General features: G+C 49.3%; 1 protein-coding gene across 4 annotated transcripts in view; it reads left to right on the top strand.

The window, feature by feature from the left end:
* The window catches only part of BDKRB2 (bradykinin receptor B2), a 40,182-nt gene extending 21,963 nt beyond the window's left edge, over positions 1–18,219 (top strand). For 2 of the 4 annotated variants that reach the window (XM_015144458.3, XM_077941682.1), the window contains 2 exons: positions 10,750–10,862; positions 14,396–18,219. In XM_015144458.3, the coding sequence (XP_014999944.2) occupies positions 10,789–10,862; positions 14,396–15,497 (1,176 nt within the window). In that variant the 5' untranslated portion in view covers positions 10,750–10,788 and the 3' untranslated portion in view covers positions 15,498–18,219. The remainder of the gene's footprint in view (positions 1–10,749; positions 10,863–14,395) is intronic. The other 2 variants (XM_077941683.1, XM_077941681.1) reach the window with 1 other exon arrangement.
* Positions 18,220–24,307: the final 6,088 nt, after the last annotated feature.

Here is a 24,307-nt window from a genome sequence, read left to right on the forward strand (position 1 = left end):
TTGCACTCCAGCCTGGGCAACAAAAGCGAGAGGCTTGGTCTCAAAAAAAAAAAGCAAAGTGGCTGAATACCAAGATTGGAGGAACTAGGTTCAGCCACACTGGCTGTGTGTCCTGGTAGAATGCCTATCCTCTGTCTCTGGGCCTCCATGCCCATCTCTGTAACATGAGGGATTCTGATGAAATAATGCCCGAGAGCCCTTTCCATACTAATACTCCAGGATTCTGTAAGGTTAACTTGGCAAGAACTCCAATGGCGGAAAAAAGATGGACGGAGGAATATGTCCAGTCTAATAACCCTATGCTCAAGTCAGAGGGCTCCTCGGCAGTGTTCCCCAGGGCTACAGCCCTGGCCCCAGACCCTGAGCCCCTCTAACCTGGGTCAAACCCGTGAAAGCCACTCCAGCAAGAGACAGGCAAAGCCTGGGCTCTTGCTCCAGGCCAGCATTGCCTTGCTGTGTGGCTGCAGACATTGTATCACCTCTCGAGGGCCTCAGTTTTCCCCTCTGCAAAAGATAGGGTGGGGTAGGTTGGGCATTTTCTTCTTAACTACCAGGGCTCTTTCCTCCAATAAAATTGTGGTGGAAACCGGATATCACACAAAGAGAAAGGAAACACTGGCATTTCTGGAGTGTTTGAAGCGTGTGAAGGATTGTTTAAGAACCTTGCAATCATTAATGTACTTTGTGCTCACATCAGCCCCACAAAGTAGGTGCTATTATTATCCCTATTTGACAGATGAAGAAACAGAGGCCCTGAGGAGTTAAGCCACTTATCCAAGGTAAAAAGTGGGAGCTGGGCTTCTGATAGGGAGTGGACCTCACTCATGAAACCACAAGACTCGTGTAGTTCCAACCCCCTGGGGACATCTCCAGGCACTTGACCCATGCTCGTCCAACATTCATGTATGCACGCACATACATACACACATGTGTGCACAAACAAACACATGCATGCACACACACACACACATACACACACCAACACAAACACACATGTGCACACTCACACGTGTGCACACAAACACACACACATGCACACACACACAAATGCACACACACATGCACACTGTGGCTACTCCTCTGCAGCCTGCTGGGCAAACCTGGCTTAAGCCCCAAATCAAAGGTGACTGGCAAGATTGCGAGACAGATTTCTGGAGATGGGAAACTCTGTGCCATCAAATTGTCTCAGGGACGGAACACCCATCAGAGACCTGGGGGAGAGAAGAGACACGGGGGGCCTGCCAATTTTGCTGACCTATGCTGCTGACTCCCCAGTAGCCCCCCAGTCCTATGGGCAGCTAAGCCCATGTCCAAGCTGCCATCTGCACAGGGCTTGTTCCCTGGAGGGCTACAAGTCACAGCATCCCCTCCAGGATAGCCAGTCCTGTGAACCCCCTCAATCCCTCACTATTCCTTGGGGCCTGCCCTGGGAGAGGGGAGAGTTCCCTGGACCCCTTCTTGGGACTCGCAGTGACAGGGATGTGGCTCACTTGCTCAAATCCTTTGTGGGAGGGGAAGCACGCAGATGAGCAGGTGCTGGGGCTGGGGCAAGCGCTTTTGGGCTCTGGCCCTACAGTACCGTCTAGGGGTGTGTTACAATTAATGCTCTTTTAGCAGTTGCCATCCACCAACAGCTAAGTGTTACACCCTGCCCTCTTGGTACCCGAGTCCTTGTCTGGCATCCAGGAAGAATCAGGTCACATGGACTTGAGGGATGGTGAATGAAGAGGGTTTATTGAGTGATAGAGGTGGCTGTCAGTGGGATGAGGAGCTGGAAAGGGGATGGAGTGGGAAGGTAATCTTCCAGATGGCTGAACTCTTCTCCAACTGTCCAGCTGCCTCTTCCACATTCAAACACTTCTCTTCTCTCCTTCTCTGCCATGCTGCTCTGCTCCTCTGCCAATGGAGTTTGGAGTTTTTATGGGTATAGGATGGGGGCATGGCAGGCCAGGGTGGTTTTGGCAAAAGCAACACTCAGGTGGGAAAACAGGAATGTGAAATTCTTGTTTAGGGCCGTGGACCCAGGCTTGCTGGTGAGGCCTTTGCCAGAGAACTGTCCTCCTCTACCCAGTATTTCTCTGCCTCCTGTCCATACCACCTGCACCAAGAACCTCGCTGGGTGGGAGCCAATCCAGAGCCAGAGAAAGGACTTGACACTTGGCCTCAGGCAGACCCAGGCTTGAATCCTGGCCCTGACTCTGATGAGCAGGGTGACCTCAACTATCTCAGTTGCCTCACTGCCTCTGCTTTCCCATCTGGAACATGGGAATAGTGATGCATCAGCCACTCAGTGCAGTGTTGAGGCTGGAACAGGCGGGGCACACTGTAAGCTCCATTTCCCTTGGCCTCCGCCCAGCAACTATGTCTGCTGGGTAGAAGAGGAGAAATAAGGATCACACCCTGCCCTCTACCAGTCAATCAACAACCATTTATTAAATACCTATTATGTGTCAGTCACTTGACAGAGAAATGAAATAACAACACAAGCAACTCTTATAGCTGTGCCCTATAATAAATGTTATAGAAGCAGGAGGCGAGTAGTGGTGGAAGAGAACCTCCTGCTTGCAGGAGGATATCAGTCAGAGAAACAGAACCAATAGAAGACACAGATTAAGAGATGTATTGCAAGGAATTGGCTTATGTGATTGTAGGGATGACTAGGCAAGTCAGAAGTCCCTTGGGAAAGCTGCCCAGAAGGGCATGCCAGAACACTCAGCCTTGGACCGAAGCTCCTGCCCGCAAGCTGAATTTCTTCTTCTTCCAGGAAACCTCAGATCTGCTCTGAAGTCCTTTCAACTGACTGAATCAGGCCCATGCAGGGAGTCGAAGACAAGCTTCCTTAGTGAAAGCCAGCTGGCTGTGGGCTGTCACCACACAGACAAACTGCTTCACAGCAATACTGAGATTAGCGTGAAATGGAATAACTGGGGCCTGTTGTCCAGCCAGGCGGACCCACAGACTCACCGCAGCAGAGCACCTACAGGAGGCCACGGAGGGTTAGTGACAGAGCAGAATCAGGCAGGGCACCCGGGCAGGGGGCAGCCCCAGCAAAGGCTCCTAGAGGGGATTGTAGAAGAGGTCCTTGGAGATCAGGGAGTATAGCAACATGGCTGCAGCACTATGAAATAAAATAAAATAAAATAAAAAAGATTTGGAATAAAAGAATGGTTTCATAAACAAAAATAAACAAATGCAATGCCTTATTTGAAGGCATCATTACTACAGCCATGATGGAGCAACACGGAAACATTCCCGTGATAGGAGGTTTCATGTAAAACCACGGCGACAGAATACGGCTGCATGTGGCATACATAAGCAGCTGTGTCCAGGGATGGAACTCCAGCAGATTTTCCTATTAGTTTTAAATGCTCTTATTTTTATTTTATTTATTTATTTATTTTTTTGAGACAGAGTCTCGCTCTGTCACCCAGGCTGGAGTGCAGTGGCCGGATCTCAGCTCACTGCAAGCTCCGCCTCCCAGGTTCACGCCATTCTCCTGCCTCAGCCTCCCAAGTAGCTGGGACTACAGGCTCCCGCCACCTCGCCTGGCTAGTTTTTTGCATTTTTTTTAGTAGAGACGGGGTTTCACCGTGTTAGCCAGGATGGTCTCAATCTCCTGACCTCGTGATCCGCCCGTCTTGGCCTCCCAAAGTGCTGGGATTACAGGCTTGAGCCACCGTGCCCGGCCTTAAATGCTCTTTTATGTAGGGTTTTTTTTTTTCTTTTTTTGAGATGGAGTCTTGCTCTGTCACCCAGGCTGGAGTGCAGCAGTGCAATCTCAGCTCACTGCAAGCTCCGCCTCCTGGGTTCAAGCAATTCTCCCCCTTGAGCCCCCCGAGTAGCTGGGATTATAGGCACCTGCCACCACGCCCAGATAATTTTTGTATTTTTAGTAGAGACGGGGCTTAATATTAGTTTTAAATGCTCTGTGCTGTAGTTTTGGTTTTTTGTTTTTGTTTTTGTTTTGAGATGGAGTCTCGCTCCATCACCTAGGTTGGAATGCAATGGTGGGATCTCAGCTCACTGCAACCTCTGCCTCCCGGTTCAAGTGATTCTCCTGCCTCAGCCCCCCAAGTAGCTGGGATTATAGGCACCCGACATCATGCTCAGCTAATTTTTGTATTTTTGTAGAGGTGGAGTTTCACCATGTTGGTCAGGCTGGTCTTGAACTCCTGACCTCAGGTGATCCACCCACCTCGGCCTCCCAAAGTGCTGGGATTACAGGCGTGAGCCACTGCACTCAGCCTAGTTATCTTTTCTCTTTTTTTTTTTTTTTTAAGAGAGAAATGTTATTTTTTTTAAGGGGAATGAGTGGTGTTAGGATGTCAGATGAAATTGCTTGTTTATTAAAACTGAAAACCCCAATGTGGGGAAAGAAACAAAACACACTGAGCAGAGTAATCTAACCACGGCGAACAGGGAAAATAGACCGAGAATAACATAAGCTCCAAGGTCTCCAAGGGCGAGCAAAGCCAGGCTGGCAGGCCTCCTCCTCCCCTGCAGAAAGCAGGATGGATGAGGGGCTCTGCTTCTCCAGGCTCCATGTCCCCCCAAAAATGTTTCCAGAACATTCCAGGCCCATAAAGTGTCCAAATGCTGGAAGGACCCACATGTATATGTCTGGGATTGAATCAAATCTTCTGACTCAGTTGTCTTTGGGAGTTCTGAGAATGGAAGTCACTTCCCAGAACCACGTCCTCCCCCTACAGACAGCATTGGCCTTCTTTTCAGGGAAGAAAAGAAAAGGGACTCTTGGAAGCCCTCTTGAGGGCCACACAGCTCCTGCTGTTGAGACTGATATGGTTTATGAGGCGCCATCGCCCCCTTCCGCCACCCCCTGCCTGCTGTAGCCTGAGGCTTACCTTCGTGACTGTCTATAAACAGCATCCAGACTCAGTAACCACGTCAATCAGCTTTTAGAGGAAAACATTTATTCTGGGGAAGTGTCAGGGAAAGAATTCAGGAGATCTTGTTTCTTTCTAGCTCTGGCCTTGACATCGACTTGCTGGGTGGTCTGAAGGATTTCACTTATTTACACAGCAAATGTTGTTCAAGAGTTTAGGATGTGCAAAACTCAGCCGCAGGCACCGTGCGGGGTGGGAAGATGAGCAAGGCAGGGTCCTCCTCTCCGAGTACAGCGAATGTGGTGGGACAGACACACACTTTACACACGCATGCACGCACACCATGCGCTCAGCTGCCACTGAGAGCAGATAGGAGATGCAGAGGCAGAGGGAGAACAGCCACCCTCTGACTAAGGACAGAGCCCAGCTGTCTCAAGAGCTCTCCTGGATGGACAGACTGGTGGTGTCCCAGCAACACCCCCCATCTCTCCATCCAGCTGTGTAATGAATGACTGAAAACCTCAGCTGGCCTGTGAGCAGGAGAGCTGACCAGGTGGAAGGGAATCCCTGACACCCTACAGCCCCTGGTGTAGCTAAAGCAGACGGGCCTCCTGGGCTGGTGCAGGAAGAGCAGCTTACATTCTCGAATACATTGACCATGTGCTCCATGCGTCTGACACACACGGACTCGTCTACTCCCCACAGCAGCCCTAGGAGATGGGGCTGTTTGAAATACCAATCCCCATTGTATAGTTGAAAAAAAAGAGGTGCGATGAGGTTAAAAAACGAGCCCTAGAGAGGAGGACTCAATTCACAGTCAGCTTCCAGAGCCCATCGGCCTAAGCGCCAGGCTGGCTTCCCGTCCGTAATGCACGTTTCCAGCTAGAGACTTCCAGGCTGGGTTTCCCACACTTAGCCATTTACATTCACGTTCGCAGTTTTTGCCATATCCATGTCACCTGTACAACTTTGTCTTTAGTAGTGACTTACTTTTGAACTGTAACTTCATATCACCAATTTAAATGGAAAATGAGTATCACGTATCATAAAAGAAAGACGGTAACTGTAAAAAAGAAAAGCAATAGAATGTAAACATTGCTATTAAAGCCTGGGTGGATTCGGGGGCCAGCCAAGGCTCTGAGCCTGTGCAGCGTGTCAAAAGGGGAGATTGCGCATACAGAAAGGTGTTGAAGATACACGGACACCACGCTGAGACTGTCTTGTTGGCCTAATCAGGAGGAATGACTAAATGATTCAAGGCTATTTGCCAGCCAAACTACTTCCCTTGCTGGGAAATGCTTCCCAGCTCTAACATGCAGTCACAAAATACGGGACACAAGCTGACATCAGGAGGAAAACTATCTTTTCCTTCTCCACTCCTGAGTTCTTGGTTGGGGGCCCTGAAACAAAAAACAGATTAACAAGAGAAAAGTGAACAAATTAATTTAATGTAAGTTTAATGTGACATGGGAACCTTCATAAGGAAACGAAGTGATTAAGCCTGAGAGCCTTTTTATTTTTTTGAGACAGAGTCTCACTCTACCGCCCAGGCTGGAGTGCAGTGGTGCCATACGGCTCACTGCAGCCTGGATCACCCCGGGCTCAGGTGATCTTCCCTCCTCAGCCTCCCAGGTAGTTAGGACTAGGACTACGGGTGTGCGCCACCACACCCACCTAACTTTTTTGTACTTTTTGTAGACTCAGTCTTGCTGTGTTGGCCAGGCTGGTCTCCTACTCCTGGGCTCAAGCGATCCGCCTGCCTCAGCCTCCCGAAGTGCTGGGGTCACAGGCGTGAACCCCTGTGCCTGGCCTGAGTGTTTCCATTAGATGTGATGAAGAGTGGAGAATCGTGGGATGTGGTGGGACCAGGGGGCACAAGCGAAGTGTAGAGAAGTGAGGAAAGAGCAAGGCCTGTCGGGGCTCCTCTCTGTCCCCAGTGCTCGGAGGGGAGGGTGCCCCTTTCCTCTGGGTGTGGAGTCTGGTGACCTGCTTCAGGGAACAATCACAGAGTCCTTCCTGCACCTACTGTTTCTTGGATTCTTTCCACTTAAAATATTCAACATGCGAAGCTGCCACATTTTGGGGTAGCGTGCCCTGAATCCCATCATTGGCTACAAGGTCGGGGGCCCCATATGAGGCACACTTGGCCCCTGAGACAGTGACAGTATGTATTTTGTGGAGGCCACTGCTTCAAAGGCCCTAAGGTGTGGATTCCTGGGAAACCCAAACAGGCTGTCTCGAAGGCTCGAGTGGAATTGATTCCTGACAGCGCCAAGCCCACAGTGTCTGTAGGAGTAAATGAAGAAAGTGTTTTTACAGTAAGTCTTCTTGGACAGAATTCTGAGGCAGAGAGAGAATGAGTGAATCAGATGTTGGATGTTCCCTCTAAGGTGTCTGTTTAAAAAATCAGGGGAAAAACCCAGCAGCACAGTCATCGCCTGTCCCCAGCTCTGAGGATCAGCGCCTGTGAGGGCCACGAGTCCACCCTCCTAGCTCTGTAGACAAGGAGACTGTGGTCCAGAGGGATGGAGATCCCACAGACAGCGGCCCACCTGGAGCACCCCCTCCCTGCCTGACTTTATATTCCCAGGATGCGTTCATCAGGGTCTCAGTAAAAAAAGAGAGGGCACATTCCAATTGGGTAATAGGAAGAGGATGTTAATGAAGCATTTCTTTACAGTGGTGTCGGCAGCATATTGGGGTTCTGCAAGGAGCAGGCAGCACCCCAGGTGCCTCGGTGCTGGTGCGACAAAGCCTTAGCACCCTCCCTACCTCCCTCCCTCCCTCCCTCGCGATCAGGCCCCTGATAAAAGCAGTGAACTCTGCTCCAGGCCAAGCCAGCATAAAGGCCCCAAGAGAGGAGCCAACAACACCCCATCCTCCCTCTCGCCCTCCCTCAGGCTCCTGCTGGGGCTCCCACTGGCCAAACCCAAAGAGAAGCCAGAAGGCAAAGAGCCCCAGGGTACCCGTAGGGGCTCCCTAGGCAGGGGTCACAGAGGAGAGGCCAGGAGGTGACCCGGAGCAGGACACAGCAGCTCCCTGACAGGGATCCTCACCCAGGGCATACCTCTAGAGCAGATGGAGAAAACAACTCGGTCGACTTCAGACTCCCAAATTCTCCCAGTTCCTTAACCCGCCTGCCCTCTGGACTTCAGGAGAAAATTGAGACGAAAAGCTCTCAACTTTGTTTTGAAAATGAAAGCAATGTTTACAGCCACTAGCAAGCAATTAGGATCCAGCTGGGCTGATGTGGCCAGATCTGGGGACACCCAGCCAGGTAGATGCACAACAGACCCATTAACGGAGGTCATCGAGGAAACACTGGACACGTCCCCCATGACCAAGCTGTGAGGACCTGAGTTATCTGTGCGGCAGTCACTGTCATGTAGAAATGGAAGCCGTACATGCAGGCTGAGGCCTCTCAGATGGACATTTCAGCCTGAGTGAGCCCCAGGAGGACAGGGGAGTTTAGTCTTCATTCTTCTCTTCTGAATCACCAGCACATGATAGACCATCAATAATTTGTTAAATGCTTTTAAAAATGAATGCTTTAGGCCGGGCGCGGTGGCTCAAGCCTGTAATCCCAGCACTTTGGGAGGCCCAGGCGGGCGGATCACGAGGTCAGGAGATCGAGACCATCCTGGCTAACACGGTGAAACCCCGTCTCTACTAAAAAATACAAAAAAAAAAACTAGCCGGGCGAGGTGGCGGGCGCCTGTAGTCCCAGCTACTCAGGAGGCTGAGGCAGGAGAATGGCGTGAACCCGGGAGGCGGAGCTTGCAGTGAGCTGAGATCTGGCCACTGCACTTCAGCCTGGGCGACAGAGCCAGACTTCGTCTCAAAAAAAAAAAAAAAAAAGAAAAAAAATTAATGCTTTGGGCCAGGTACAGTGGCTCACGTCTGTAATCCCAGCACTTTGGGAGGCCGAGGCGGGTGGATCATTTGAGGTCAGGAGTTCAAGACCAACCTGGCCAACATGGCAATACCTCATCTCTACTAAAAATACAAAAATTAGCCGGGCGTGGTGACAGGCACCTGTGATCCCAGCTACTCAGGAGGCTGAGACAGGTGAATCACTTGAACCTGGGAGGCAGAGGTTGCAGTGAGCCAAGATTACGCCATTGCACTCCAGCCTGGGTGACAGAGCGAGACTCCATCTCAAAAAAAAAAAAAAAAAAAAATTAATGCTTCAAACACATGACCTCTCACGACCGTTGAATTTTGTCTCCATGAGCCCAGGAGGGCCTCTCAGAGAGGAAAACTCCTAGGTCTTCCTTTCCCCCTGCAAACTCCCTGCCTTGAAGAATCAGAACGACAGTGCTGCTCATTGCATCCTTTGCAAGTTCCAAACCCTGATCCCAGCTCTGCTTAGTGGTTCGTGCAAATCTTTTCTGGGTGTTAATTACCTCCCACTTCATTTCCTGTTTACCAACTCAGCTTTTTGTTTTAATGTGTTTGAATTCCCTGAACTGAACATTCTCTGATTTCCACCGCCCGACTGAATTAGGGGAGCTGGGCTTCTGGAAACCCAGGTGCCGGGTGTTGCAGAGTGGCTGAAAGCCGAGATGTGGCAGATCTGTGGCTACATTCATACACACACACACCTACACATATACCCACACATGCACATATGCACACACACATACATGCACTCACACACTTGCACATGCATAGACCACAGCTTTCCACACACATGCACTCACACACTTGCACATGCATAGACCACAGCTTTCCACAGCCTTCCTAGACAGGGGTCACCTAGTATCCTGGAGAGGCTGTGAAGTCTGGAATGGAAAGAGAGGGGGTTAAGCCCCACCTCTAGCCTTGGGACTGAGACAAGTCACCCCCACCCGTCTATGCCTCGTTTCCTCCTCTCTGAGGCAAGCACAGAGCCCATGCCTCGCTCCCTGGATGGGAGTGATGTGAAACTTGAAGAGGGATAGAGACAGGGGTCATCAATGGAAGCCCGTTGGGCAAAAAGGCCCTTTCAACCAGGGCACAGAGGAGGCCCTGGGCTGAGAACTTGACAGCACCTTGTATCGGTAACCAGCCCAAGGGACTGGAAATACTCAGCTGTGTCTGTCTCCCTCATTAGGCTCAAAGTCCCTCAAGACCCTGTCTCCATCACAGTGCTCCAGTCCAGACCCCTCCTCTGAGCTCCAGACCCTGCTGTACCCAACAGCCATTCCCATCCCCATCCGCCTAGAATTCTCCAAAAAACCTCCCCTCTAACAGCTTCCAGTCTAAACATATGACCTTTCTCCTCTAAATCAGCCCCCATCTCCGCCTTTGCAGGAGATAGAAGCCACGAAACCTGCCTCGCCTCTGTCCTCACCCCATCCATGTCCAATCGAGCACTAGCCATGTCAGGCGTACCCTCTAAACTCCCCTGGAATCCAGCCTCTCAGCCTCCATCATCCCAGGCCTAAGTTAATGGGTTAACTGGGCCCTGCTTCCACTCTACCCCCACTGCAATCCCAACTCCCTGAGCAGCGGCCAGGGCCTAATCCACATTCACACCAAGTGCCTTCCTGACTGAGATATCCTCCTGCACCCTCATCCCTCCACCCTGCTTAGTTCTGCTCACCCTCAGTGTTATCATCAATATCCACTCGCCCTCGCAGGCGATTTTGGGACCCCGTGTTCTATGCAGTCACAGAAGCTTTTGCTTGATTTCACTGTACTTAGGTCTGTTTGCAGTTATTAAGTGAGCAATGTCTGGCTTCTCCAGTAGACTGTCAGCTCCTGGCCATTGTGTCCCTAGCACCACTGTGTGGGAGCACTTCACAAATGTGCATTGAGTCAGGGACTCAGCAGTCTCCACTTCTCCTCCCTGCTGGAGAATGCGTGTATTTTGCAGTCCCCAGCCCCTGTGCCATCTAACCATCTTTTCTTCTCTGTTCAGCCCAGGTGTGGCCTCGCTCACATCCCACTCTGAGTCCGAATGTTCTCTCCCTGGAAGACACCGATGTTTCTGTCTGTTCGTGAGGACTCCGTGCCCACCACAGCCTCTTTCAGGTGAGTCAAAGGGATTCCTCGGTTCACTAGTTAGGGGTGGGGGGCAGACACCCTGGAGAACTCCCTGGAAAGCTCAACCCTCATGCCCTGGACAACAGTTGAAGGAACCAGTGATGTTAAAGCCCAAAGACAAAACTTCTCAAGCGTCCAAGTCCCTGTAGGCCTGTCGGGAGCAGAGGGAATGTTCTGTGGAACTAGAGGAAGAGGGGCTCAGGGAGGAGAAGGACACATTCCTGGTTGTCATATGTGATCTATCCCAGATGAACTTGGAAGTGAAGGTAAGAGAGTTAAACATTGAAGTCAATACCCAGCAGATCAGACAGCAATGTGCCAGGTTGCCTTGGAGACAAAATATCTCCAATATATGGCTGACATCTGGTGGAAGATCAGAACACTCTAAAGAGAGAATTTAAGGGGAGGGGGAGGGAGACCTGAGCCAGAGTAGAAACAGAGGATAGGGAGATCTGTTCTGGGAGGCAGCATTTGCAAGAAACAAGGCTGAGGGGTCCACTCCAACTTCTCCATCTTGTGGCAGGTGCGGCCTATGATGAAAGTGAGCAGATGGCCATCTCAGCTGAGGCCACAGTGCACTGGACCTATAGTTTCCAATTCCGCACTCACCAGGCGTCTTTTTGATGATCCTATGGCTTCTCAGAGCCAAGGATGGGCCAGGATCCATCCCCTTGGCTATCAATTGTCTTGCTGAGAAATTCATAAGCAGCATCTAGTGCTATACTTTGGTCTCTAGTGAGTTAGCCTATGAGAGATGATCGATTCCCGAAGCCAGGGGTATGGAGGAAATGGGTTTTCTGTAGTTACAGAAATGGGGTTGAGGCTTGGACCAAGGGGACTACCCAGGGGAAATCTTACCTTCAGAGGACTCTGAAAAGGAGGCTGCAAGTTTTCATGGCTCAAGAATTCAGAGCCCAGTAGAGACAGTTTATCTCTGTTCCAAGATGTCTGGGGCCTTGGTTGGAAAACTCAAAGGCTGGGAAACCAGGATCCACCGAAAGCTTAACTGGGGCCAGAGGATCCACTTTCAAGGTGGCAACTTAGTTCCCCGCTCTGTGGCTGCTTGAGTATCCTCACATGGCGGCTCACATCCTTCCAAGTAAGCAATGCAAGAGGCCGAGGAAGAAGCTGCAAAGGATGTTATGACCTAGCCTCAGAAATCACACACCATCCCCGCCACCATTGGTAAGAAGTCCAGCCCACATCCAGGAGAAGAGGAAGCAGATTCCTCCTTTTGAAAGGAAGAATATCAAGTAATTTGGGGGCATACGAAAGTCACCAGGCACCACAGGGATCTTTTCAGAGTATACTTCTTATACCAACACTGCAGTCCCTGAAGACTCAGGGGCAAAGCCTCACTTCCTTAGCACCCAGTGAAGACCACACTTACTTCCTCACTCAGCCCCTTGCTACTTCTCACCTCTCCTGTCCAACATCTAGTGTCACTTTCCAGAACATACCAACAGCTTCCCCAGTTCTGTGCCTCTGCTCAGGCTGTTCCCCCTGCCTGGTCTGCTTGTCCTCCTTCTTGTGCCCTGTCTGCTTCTTATCCTTCAAGACCCAGCTCTAGAGTCACCTCCAACCTTACCCACCTGCCCCTACTCCAAGTCTGTGTCCCACATCCCTCCTGCTCCCTCCAGGGCACCCTCCACACTCTGGGCCCCAGTTGTCAGGAGTCAGGCAGGGCAGGGGCCGGGTGGTATCCTCTCTGTGTTTTTGCACTCAAGGCAGAGCTCAGCACAGAGCAGATGCTCAAAAAACATTGAAAGGTTAAAAGCATTGCTTTGCGGGTCCCCCAGTCTGGCTCCAGGATGCCAGCCAGCTGCTCCTAGAAGCAAAGGGAATTTTCCTGGGAAACCCCAGAGGTGATGATCAGTATCTCCTCCTGACTTGTAGCTCAGCTCTTCCTCCATGAGCCTGTCTAGCAATGCACCTCCCAGAAAGAGCACCTTTTCCTTCTCTCACCCACACCACAGGGCGCTGGGAAAATGCCCTGTGAGTCCTGTCCTCTGGGTTGTGCTTTGGACTTTTAAGTGTGTCTTCACATCCACTCTTTGACTTGAATCTTGCAACAACCATGTAAAAAGAAATGCAGGCCGGGCGCGGTGGCTCAAGCCTGTAATCCCAGCACTTTGGGAGGCCGAGACGGGCGGATCACGAGGTCAGGAGATCAAGACCATCCTGGCTAACACGGTGAAACCCCGTCTCTACTAAAAAATACAAAAAACTAGCCGGGCAAGGTGGCAGGCGCCTGTAGTCCCAGCTACTCAGGAGGCTGAGGCAGGAGAATGGCGTAAACTTGGGCGGCGGAGCTTGCAGTGAGCTGAGATCCGGCCACTGCACTCCAGCTTGGGCGACAGAGCGAGACTCCGTCTCAAAAAAAAAAAAAAAAAAAGAAATGCAAAGCAAGTCAGGATGAGAGCAATACCCCACTCCCAAGAAGGCAAAATAGAAGCCCAGAGAGTTCAAGCAATTTGCCCAAGATCACACAGCTAGGATTGGAACCCAGGTCTGTCCAAGCCCCATGCCTCTGCTGAAGGTAGAGATGATTTACAGCAACAAGTCTAGAAAGGTACCTGCCCTGTGGTCTGTGAGTCTCACCTAAGAATGAAAGAGGAGCCAGTAGATTAAAGATGGGGTCACCAACAAACGGTGGTGTTGGAGTTTACCGCTGGTTATTTTAATAGGTTTGCAAGAATAGTTAATTACTAATGTTTACTGAGCCAAGTGCAGTGCTTGGGGCATTTTGTACATTGTCTCAGATCCCCATCCCAACCCTGAGAGGGAGATTTTTAAATTCCCATTTTACAGGTGAGGTCATTGTGGTTCAAGGACATTAAGTAACTTCCCCAATATCACACAGCTTATAAGTAAGGCAGCCAGGATGTGAACCCAGTAGGACTATCTGGCTCCAAAGTCCCCACCCTCCCTCGCTATCTGCATCCTCCTATTCTCTTCAGTGCTTTGCTGATAGAAGGTATAGAAATATGATGCCACCCCAGACCGTCCAGGAAGACAGGAACTAAGCAGATAGGCTGGCCTTGGTCTCTAAGCCAGACTGGAATCTCCAGGTCTGGCATGATATCATTTTTCTCTTTTAATGAATTAACTCACCCACCACAGGACTTTGAGAGGCTGAAAGGTGACCAACTCCCTTGGGAGGGGCCCGGATGATAAGGAAGGAATGTGAATCCTCCCATCATGGAAGCTTCAAGGAGGTCAAGGGTCCAAGACTTGAGATTGTTAGTGCTGTTGATGGATGCTGGCCAAGGAAATATGCCAGTGGAGCCTTGAGATGAAGAACATGAGGCCCCATTTAGATCCAAGCATCAGAGGGGGCTCTGTAAGACCCAGGGGAGTCAGGTGCGCCGAAGCGCTGGCTGCAGAAAGCAGCCTGAGCTCCACCTCGACTTCTCCACATCCTGGCTGGTTGTCTTTAACCCCTGCCTCCTTCTGCACCAGTTTTTGTCCTTCCCTTGTGACCCTGAGGGGTAAACAGCCTCTTTTCTACTTTCTTTCAGCGCCGACATGCTCAATGTCACCTTGCAATTGCCAGCTCTTAACGGGACCTTTGCCCAGAGCAAATGCCCCCCAGTGGAGTGGCTGGGCTGGCTCAACACCATCCAGGCCCCCTTCCTCTGGGTGCTGTTCGTGCTGGCCACCCTAGAGAACATCTTTGTCCTCAGCGTCTTCTGCCTGCACAGGAGCAGCTGCACGGTGGCAGAGATCTACCTGGGGAACCTGGCCGCAGCAGACCTGATCCTGGCCTGCGGGTTGCCCTTCTGGGCCATCACCATCTCCAACAACTTCAACTGGCTCTTTGGGGAGACGCTCTGCCGCGTGGTGAATGCCATTATCTCCATGAACCTGTACAGCAGCATCTGTTTCCTGATGCTGGTGAGCATCGACCGCTACCTGGCCCTGGTGAAAACCATGTCCATGGGCCGGATGCGCGGTGTGCGCTGGGCCAAGCTCTACAGCTTGGTGATCTGGGCATGCACGCTGCTCCTGAGCTCACCCATGCTGGTGTTCCGGACCATGGAGGAGTACAGTGACGAGGGCCACAACGTCACTGCTTGCGTCATCAGCTACCCATCCCTCGTCTGGGAAGTGTTCACCAACATGCTCCTGAATATCGTGGGCTTCCTGCTGCCCCTGAGCGTCATCACCTTCTGCACGATGCAGATCATGCAGGTGCTGCGGAACAATGAGATGCAGAAGTTCAAGGAGATCCAGACAGAGAGGAGGGCCACGGTGCTGGTCCTGGTTGTGCTGCTGCTGTTCGTCATCTGCTGGCTGCCCTTCCAGGTCAGCACCTTCCTGGACACGCTGCATCGCCTTGGCATCCTCGCCAGCTGCTGGGACGAGCACATCATCGATGTAATCACACAGATCGCCTCCTTCATGGCCTACAGCAACAGCTGCCTCAACCCACTGGTGTATGTGATTGTGGGCAAGCGCTTCCGAAAGAAGTCTTGGGAGGTGTACCAGGGAGTGTGCCAGAAAGGGGGCTGTAGGTCAGAATCCATTCAGATGGAGAACTCCATGGGCACACTGCGGACCTCCATCTCGGTGGAACGCCAGATTCACAAACTGCAGGACTGGGCAGGGAGCAGACAGTGAGCAAACGCCAGCAGGGCTGCTGTGAATTTGTGTTAAGGATTGAGGGACAGTTGCTTTTCAGCATGGGCCCAGGAATGCCATGGGGACATCCATGCATGACCTTGGGAAATGAGTTGGTGTCTCCAGTAAAACACAGGAGAATAATTCCTGCCCTGCCCAATTTTGCAGGGAGCATGGCTATGAGGATGGGGTGAACTCATGCACAGCCAAGGACTCCATAAACACGACAGCATTACTGTTCTTATTTGCTGCCACACCTGAGCCAGCCTGCTCCTTCCCAGGAGTGGAGGGGGCCTGGGGACAGGGACAGGAGTGACTGAGCTTCCCTCCCACATGGTGTCCCTCCCTGCCCCAGCAAGACAACTTGGATCTCCAGGAGAACCACCATCCAGCTTTGGTGCAATGGCTGAGTGCACAAGTGAATTGTTGCCCTGGGTTTCTTTAACCCATTCAGCGAGAACTTTGGAGGACAATTTCTTGCATTAATGAAGGTTAAGCCCTGAGGGGTCCCTGATAAGAACCTGGATACCAGGATTCTGTGGCACCCCTCACTGATGGACAAGGTGGTCTGTGCCAAAGAAGAATCCAATAAGCACATATTGAGCACTTGCTGTATAAGCAATATTGAGCACTAGAGGCAAGAGGGAAGAAAGAGAAGGAGCCATCTCCATCTTGAAGGAACTCAAAGACTCGACTGGGAATGACTGGGCACTGCCACCGCCAGAAAGCTGTTAGATGAGATGGTTGAGCAGGGTGCTGCGGGTGATATGGACAGCAGAAAGGGAGAGCCCAAGGTTCCAGCTCAACCAATAACTATTGCACAACCACCTGTCCCTGCCTCAGTTCCCTCTTCTGTAACATGAAGTCGTTGTGAGGATTAAAGGCAGTAACAGGTATAAAAGTACTTTGAAAAGCAAAGGGTGCTATGTACATGTGAGGCATTATTATGCACATGTAACTGGGATATGTTTACTATAAGGAAAAGACACTGAGGTTTAGAAATAGCTCCGTGGAGCAGAATCAGTATTGGGAGCCGGTGGCAGTGTGAAGTACCAGTGTCTGGCACACAGTAGGTGCTCATTGGCTCCCTTCCACCTGTCCTCCCCACCACCCTGAGCCCCCGACTGCCACACACACATGAGCATTTGGGGAGAAGGCCATGTCTTCAAAGTTTGATTTGTGATGAGGCAGAGGAAGAAATTTCTAATTGGTCTTGCCCAGAGGATCACAGTGCTGAGACTCCCACCGCCAGCGGGTACCTGGGGAGGGGGAGAGTGCAGGCCTGCTCAGGGACTGTTCCTCTCTCAGCAACAAGGGATTGTTCCTGTCAATCAATGGTTTATTGGAAGGTATCCCAGTACAAGCCCTAGAAGAGTGTGAGTAGGAATGGCAATGGCATTCACCATCAGCAGTGCCAGGGCAGCACTCATTCACTTGATACATGAATATTTATTAGCTGGTTGGAGAGCTAGATCCTGGAGAACTAGAACCTGGAGGGTTAGAATCTGGAGAGGCTAGAACCTAGAGGGGCTAGAACCTAAAGAAGCTAAAATCTGGAAAGGCTATAACCTGGAGAGCTAGAAGCTGGAGAGCTAGAACCTGGAGGGAAAGAACCTGGAAGGCTAGAACCTAGAGAGGCTAGAACCTAGAGAGGCTAGAACCTAGAGAAGCTAAAACCCGGAGAGCTAGAAACTGGAGGGCTAAAACCTGGAGGGCTGGAATCTAGAGAGCTAGAACCTGGAGAGCTAGAACCTGAAGGGCTGAAATCTGGAGGGCTAGAACCTGAAGATCTAGAGCCTGAAGGGCTGGAATCTAGAGAGCTAGAACCTGGAGGGCTAGAACCTGAATGGCTAGAATCTGGAGAGCTAGGATCTGGAGGGTTAGAACCTGATGTGCTAGAACCTGGAGAGCTGGAACCTGAAGGCTAGAACTTAGTCTAGAACTTAGAGAGCTAGAACCTGGTGGGCTAGCACCTAGAAGGGCTAGAACCTGGTGGCCTAGAATGTAGAAGGGCTAGAACCTGGAAAGCTAGAACCTGGAGGGCTAGAATCTGGAAAGCTAGAATCTGGAGGGCTAGAACCTGGAGAGCTAGAACCTGGCAGACTAGAACCTGGCAGGCTAGAACCTGGCGGGCTAGAACCTGGAGGGTTAGAACCTGGAGAATGAGAAAAATTTACATGGCAAAGAGCCCATAAATCCTGACCAATTCAACTCTGAATTTTAAAGCAAAAGTGTCAAAAAAATGATTCCCTCCTTACCCCCAACCCACTCTTTCTTCCCACCACCCACACCCCTCTGCCCCAATAAATACCTGGAGAAAGAAAACAGGTGAAAGAAGAAGTAAAAACCATTTAGTATTAGAATGAAGTCAAACTGTGCCATCCATGATGAATGAAAAAAAAAAAAGAGGCTGTGTTTTTTCACACAGGGCAGTCATTCATCAGCAGAGCATGTGATGGTCTGAGACTCTCTTAGAAGCAGAGCTCTATCCCAATGGCCATGTGGGGATCCACACCTGGTCTGAGGGACAACTGAGTCTGCGGGAGAAGAGCTGCCCTGTGCATGGTGTAGATGCCCTGATAAAAAACATCTACCCTGTGAAAGACTCAAAGAGCTATTATGTTGTAAACAGGAAGCATTTCACATCCGAATGAGAAAATGGATGAATCATGTAAACATGTGTCTTTTCTGTACTGCATAATAAATGGATGAGGTTTTTGCATAGCTCTAGCATTTGTTACAACTCCCAAAACCTCCGAGTTTGGTCCCTGGGACACTGCCTTGCACACTCAGAAGCCTTTGGGAAGGGGTGCTATTTATTTCTGCTCAACCTGTTAACAGGCTTCTGGCATGTACATCAGTGGTCTCCAAGCTTCTGGGATTGTATATTCCTATAGGAAAAAAAGGATTGATTATGCATACCCAATATGTATACTTATTAATATGTATGAAGATGTGCATTCTAAAATATAATCAATCAGTAGAAATTTAAGAAAGAAGATGTAAAAAATATTAACAGTGCTTGAATATTTCCTTCCATCTTACATTTCTGCAGGAGTAACTCATTACCAAGTTCCCACCAGGTGCATGTGAGCTCCTCATGAAGCCTCATAGGCGCAGCAGCGATTCAATCATTTATTCCTGCAGTATAGACTTACTGAGTGCCTACCACTTGACTTTCCCTTCAAATCAGGAGTATCCTCTACGATATCCTGATGAAAGCCACTTGTTTCATACTCCCAACGATGGGGAACTCATTATCCATTCCACTTTGGGATCCCTTCATTATTCATGTATTCATTCCTTCACTCATTTATTAAACAAAAGTTGTCTAGTCTGTCTCCATAAATGCCCCTCGTCCATCCACACATCCATCCATCCATGCCAGAAACCTGGGGCTCATCATTCAATGTACTCTCTCCTTCATGCCTTCCATCTAGTGGGTCAGCACCTCTTTTATTTTTTTTAACTTTTATTTTGAGTTCAGGGGTACAAGTGCAGGTTTGTTACATAGGTAAACTTAGGTCATGGGGGTTTGTTGTACAGATTATTTCATCACCCAAGCATTAAGCCTAATACCCATTAGTTATTTTTCCTGCTCCTCTCTCTCTTCCCAACCTCCACCCTCCACTAGGCCCCAGTGTCTGTTGTTCCCTTCTTTGTGTTCATGTGTTCCCATCATTTAGCTCCCACTTGTAAATGAGAACATGTGGCATTTGGTTTTCTGTTCCTGGGTTAGTTCGCTAAGGTTAATGGGCTCCAGCTCCATCCATGTTCCCGCAGAGGACATGATCTCATTCCTTTTTATGGCTGCATAGTATTCCATGGTTGTACATGTACCGCATTTTCTTTATCCAGTCTACAATTGATGGACATTTAAGTTGATTCCATGCCTTTGCCATTGTGAATAGTGCTGCAATGAACATTCATATGCATGTGTATTTATGATAGAATGATTTATATTCCTTTAGGTATATACCCAGTAATGGGATCAGCACCTTTTTTAGATTCTACTCACTAAGTGTTTCCTAAATCTATGTTTCTTTCTATGTCCAACTATCGTCTGTCATGGGTGCCTCCAATCCTAACCTCTACCATCTCCCAATTCTTATTCTCCACTCTGTAGCCAACGTGGTCTTTTAAGAATGCAAATACATTCATGGGGAGGCTATAAACATAGAGAACTGTGTTCAGGAGCCAAGACTTTGGGATTAGATAGACCTGGATTCCACTTGTGGTTCAGCCTTGGGCTCTTATTTGATCTGTAGTCTTGGGTACCTCAGTTATCCTTTCTGAGTCAACATTTCCTCATCTGTAAAATGGGGATAATAATGGTATCTACCTTATAAAATTGTTAAAAGGATTAATGTATGAAAGCATCTAGCACAGTGCCTGGTACATAGTTGGCACTGAACATGTACTAGCTTTGATGATGATGATGATGACGATGATGATGATGATGTTGGCAGTGAGTGTGATGGGAGCATCCTCCAAGGGAAACCCTTCTGCAGTGTCCCACCCCTCTTGCAATAAGGTTCTACAGCTGTAACATGGCTTGCAAGACCCTACATGATCTGGCCCCTGTCTTGTCTCTATGTCTCCCTCTCTCTGCTCCAGGCTCATTCTCTACTGGCCCAGCCATTTGGACGCAAGAACCTAGAGATATCCCAGAAGATATTTCATTCTGCCTTCAGTGCCCATTCTTCCCACCCAGGCTGCACCCCCTCACTAAGTGCCCTGAGGTTGGAGGAAATTGTCCACAAGTGCCTAAGGGAGCTCACTCATCCAGGGAATTTTGTTCACAGATGCCTGAATTACTCAAGGGAGTCTGCAATCCAGGGGAAACCACATGCCTGGAAACCTGAGCAGGGCTCTTAGCAGGCAAAAAAAAAAAAAAAAAAAAAAGGGCTGGGAGAGCCTCACCAGCCAGGCAACAGAAGCAGCCCCTCAACTCTTGACCCTCCCTGGCTCCAGCAAGCTGGCGCAATGGGAAGAAGCCCAGGTGGGCTTATGGGACCAAGCAAGGAGCCTAGCTCCTGAGTCTTCCCTGGCCAGAGAGGGTGAGAACAGGATGCAGAGATGCAAACTGGACACCGGATGACCTCACGGAATTCATGCTAGTGCTGGAGCCTCTTGAGTACAGCCTTCATGACTCAGAGTGGGGCGTCTCCATTTTGCAGACCCCAGCCATGCGCTGCATTATCTCCTTGTTACCCAATTCCTGACCCTTACATAGCTCTGATCCTTCACCAAGGATGCGGGTGGGGAGCAGGGATCAGCAACAGAGGTCATGGTCTGGTAATAACAATGGCTGAAAGTTTAATCGTTTGTTCGTGAGAGTTTTATTCTGGTTTTAGTTTTTTATTTTATTTTATTTTGTTGGCTGAGGCAAAACAGTCCTAGGTCAAAGGGACCTCATCAAAATATTTCATGCTCACAACCACTCTGAGAGTTTGCATGATCACTGGTTCATGGTATGGAAACTGAGGCCCAGAGAGGGAAGTAACTTGCCAAGGCCATGCAGTTCTTAAAGGGGGTGCTCTGGAAGCTCTCTCTGTTTTTGGGGTGTTCATGCCTTGACAAACGGAGGGTGCAAATTCTGTCACAGGAAAAGTCCTTGAAGTGCCTTCTTGCATGAGGAGCTTATGAGCCAGGGCTTGGGCTATTTCTGCTGCAATAAAAGCTTTGAATCTCGTAAGCCTTGTGCATACTTGCTTTCTGCAGATCCCCTTCCCAGAGGCTGGTGGATGTAACTCACATGCCATGAAGTTCACCCACTTCAGCTTTTACTTAACAACTGATTCATGCAACCATCACTACTATCTAATTCCAGAACACTTTCATCATCCCCCAAAGAAATCGCATATTCATTAGCAGTCACATCCCATTCTTCCTTCCTCATGGCTTTGGGGAGCCACTAATCTTTCTGTCTCTAGATTTACCTGTTGTGAAAGAAGCCAGGCACATGTTGTAGGATGCTGTCTCTGTAGAGCCTACAACATGTGCCTTTTGTGTCTGGCTCCTTTTACCTGCTTACACTGAGCTAGAATGTTTAATTGTTGGGGGAGAACTTTGGGGACCAGGCCATGGGTTCCCTACCATGCCACTTGTGTCATCTCAGCAAGTCACTTTACTCATCCTCCCTCCCACCACCTTTGGTCTTAGTTTGCTCATCTGTCAAATGGAGAGATAATAAGTAATGACTCTAACAGGCTTCTGGCATGTAGACCAGTGGTCTCCAAGGACTCCTTATGTGATGTTGATGCTGTCCTCTATAGTTTACGAAGGCCCCAGCACCAATGGTACAGGGGCTTGGAGGCAGGTTCCTGGGTCACATCTCACCTCTGCCGCTTCCCAGCTGTGGGAATTTGAACAAGGTCAGTGAATTTCTCTGAGTGTCTTTTTTCTCATCTAGTAAATGAAGATCCAAGTATTGTGAAGATTCAGTCTGATAAAGATGTTGTGATGAGTTGAGGAGCATCCCTCCACCCCAACTCATGTCCACATGGAACTTCAGAATATGACCTTATTTGGGAATAGGGTCTTTGCAGAAGTAGTTAAACTAAGATGAGGTTACATAGGTTGAGCATTCCTAATCCAAAAATCTGAAATCACAAATGCCCCCAAATCCATAACTTTTTGAGCACTGACATGATGCTCAAAGGACATGTGATTGGAACATTTTAGATTTTGGATATCTGGATTAAGGATGGTCAGCTGGTATGTATTCTGCAAATATTCCGAAATTCGAAAACATTCAAAATCCAAAACACAAAAACTTCTGGTCCCAAGCATTTCTGAATAAGGGATACCTAACCTGTACTGGACTAAGGTGACCCCTAAATCCAATAACTGGTGTCCTTATAAGAAGAGGAGAAAAACACACAGAGACACAGAGAGAAGGCCGTGAGAAGATAGAGGCAGAGACCGGAGCAATGCTTCCACAAGCCAAGAAATGTGAAGGATTGCCCAGAATCACCAGAAGTGAGGAAGAAGCAAGGAGCAGCTTCTCCTACAGGGCCTTCCAGGAGGAACCAACACTGCCAGCACCTTGATCTTGAACTTCTTGGCCTCCAGAACTGTGAGAGGACAAACGTTCGTTGTTTAGGCCACTTAGATTTTGATACTTTGTATGGCAGCCTGAGCAAATGGATTCAGGTGTTTTAGTCTTTTTGAGCACATGCTCACCATCAAGTTTCCCATTAAGGTACCTGCAGGCGCCTTCTCTCAACAATGAGAGAGCACACTGGATGTTTTTCTCGGATCTTTTTAGGGTTAGAGATACTTGTTAGCACAGATTTCCTAAGAAATGATAGGAAATGCTACTGTAGAGAATTTTTTTCAAATGGAAGATACTGAGGCCTTTCCCATGTTGCGGGCCAGCCCGAGCCCCCAGAGCGTGAATCATGGGTCCGAGGTGCTGAGTGTAAACGCCCATCCTTGCGAACCTGGGACCTGTGATCTGCTGATTCTTTCTTCCTTCCCCAGAACCAAAAGGCAGACCAATTCAAGGAGTCTCAGACCAGGATTTAAATAAATAAATAAATAAATAGCCTCACGGCCCAGCTCCCAGCTGCCAGACAGCCCAGCCACCAACCCCACCCAGGTGGGAGGCTATTTGTAGACAACCCTGAAAGATGGCCAAAGACAGGGTTCTGAGACTCTCTGGATGCCTCCCTTTATGCTGAGTCACTCTCTGTGGTCCACTCAGCCAGCGAGCAATGAGCGTCTGTTTCATCTCCTCAGTTCCAGCCAAGACAGAGCACAGCGTGTGTGGGCCCTCCTTGTAATGACACTACCATTGTCTTGTGCAACAGTAAAATGATAAAATCAGGAACAGTTACTGTGGGGTGCCTACCAAAGGCCAGTTGCATCACCACATTATCCCATGCGACTCTCAAACTCTGCAATGTGCTCCATTTTAGACTGAGGCTCCGGAAGGTGGAATTGAAAATGGTCCAGATTCACCTTCTCAGCAATGATGGAGCTAGGGTGTCAACCCTGCTGAGGCAGCTCCACACCGTACACCTGCCTGCCCAGACTTCCAAATCAGACCTTAAGGACCAGGGACTTGCTTTTGCAATGAGATTTGCTCAGTGTCTCCCTGACCTCCCTAAGTACAGGAGTCCCCTCCCTTATCCATGGTTTCAACTACCTGTGGCCAATACAGGTCTGAAAATATTAGATGGAAAATTCCAGAAATAAACAATTAATACATTTTAAATTATGCACCATTCTGAGTAGTGTGATGAAATCTCGCTCCATCCTACTTTGTTCCACCTGGGACATGAGTCATCCCTTTGTCCAATGTACCCATGCTGCATAAGTTACCCACAATTCCTGTATAGCAAAAAGCATAGTGTTATAAGGTTTGATACCATCTGCAGTTTCAGGCATCCACTGGGGATCTTAGAATGTTTTCCCTATGCCTAAGGGGAAACTGCTGTACAGAGCCTCATGCCTTTCTGTTTTGAAGACCACTGGATCCTGTTCTGTTTCTTCATAGAACTCACAATCACAATCCTGTACAGGTTTCTCTGTTAGTCTGTCTCTATCCCAAGTCTGTAGCCCCCATGAGGGCTGGGACAGTCAAGAATGACCCCAAGTCTTCAAGAAAAGTTATGATTATCTTCAGCATTTCAGTTCCCCTATACTCAGAGTCTTGCAGCTTACAGAAGAAATTTCAGTTTCCCCGGACCCAGAGTTTTGCATCTCCATCGTGGGGACCAACATGATTTAAATGAAAGATAAATGTTCACAGCATCAACTTTATAATCCAATTCCATCTCTTTAAAACATCATAAAGGAAA

Source organism: Macaca mulatta, chromosome 7 (assembly GCF_049350105.2).
Source record: "Macaca mulatta isolate MMU2019108-1 chromosome 7, T2T-MMU8v2.0, whole genome shotgun sequence".
Classification (NCBI taxonomy): domain Eukaryota; kingdom Metazoa; phylum Chordata; class Mammalia; order Primates; family Cercopithecidae; genus Macaca; species Macaca mulatta.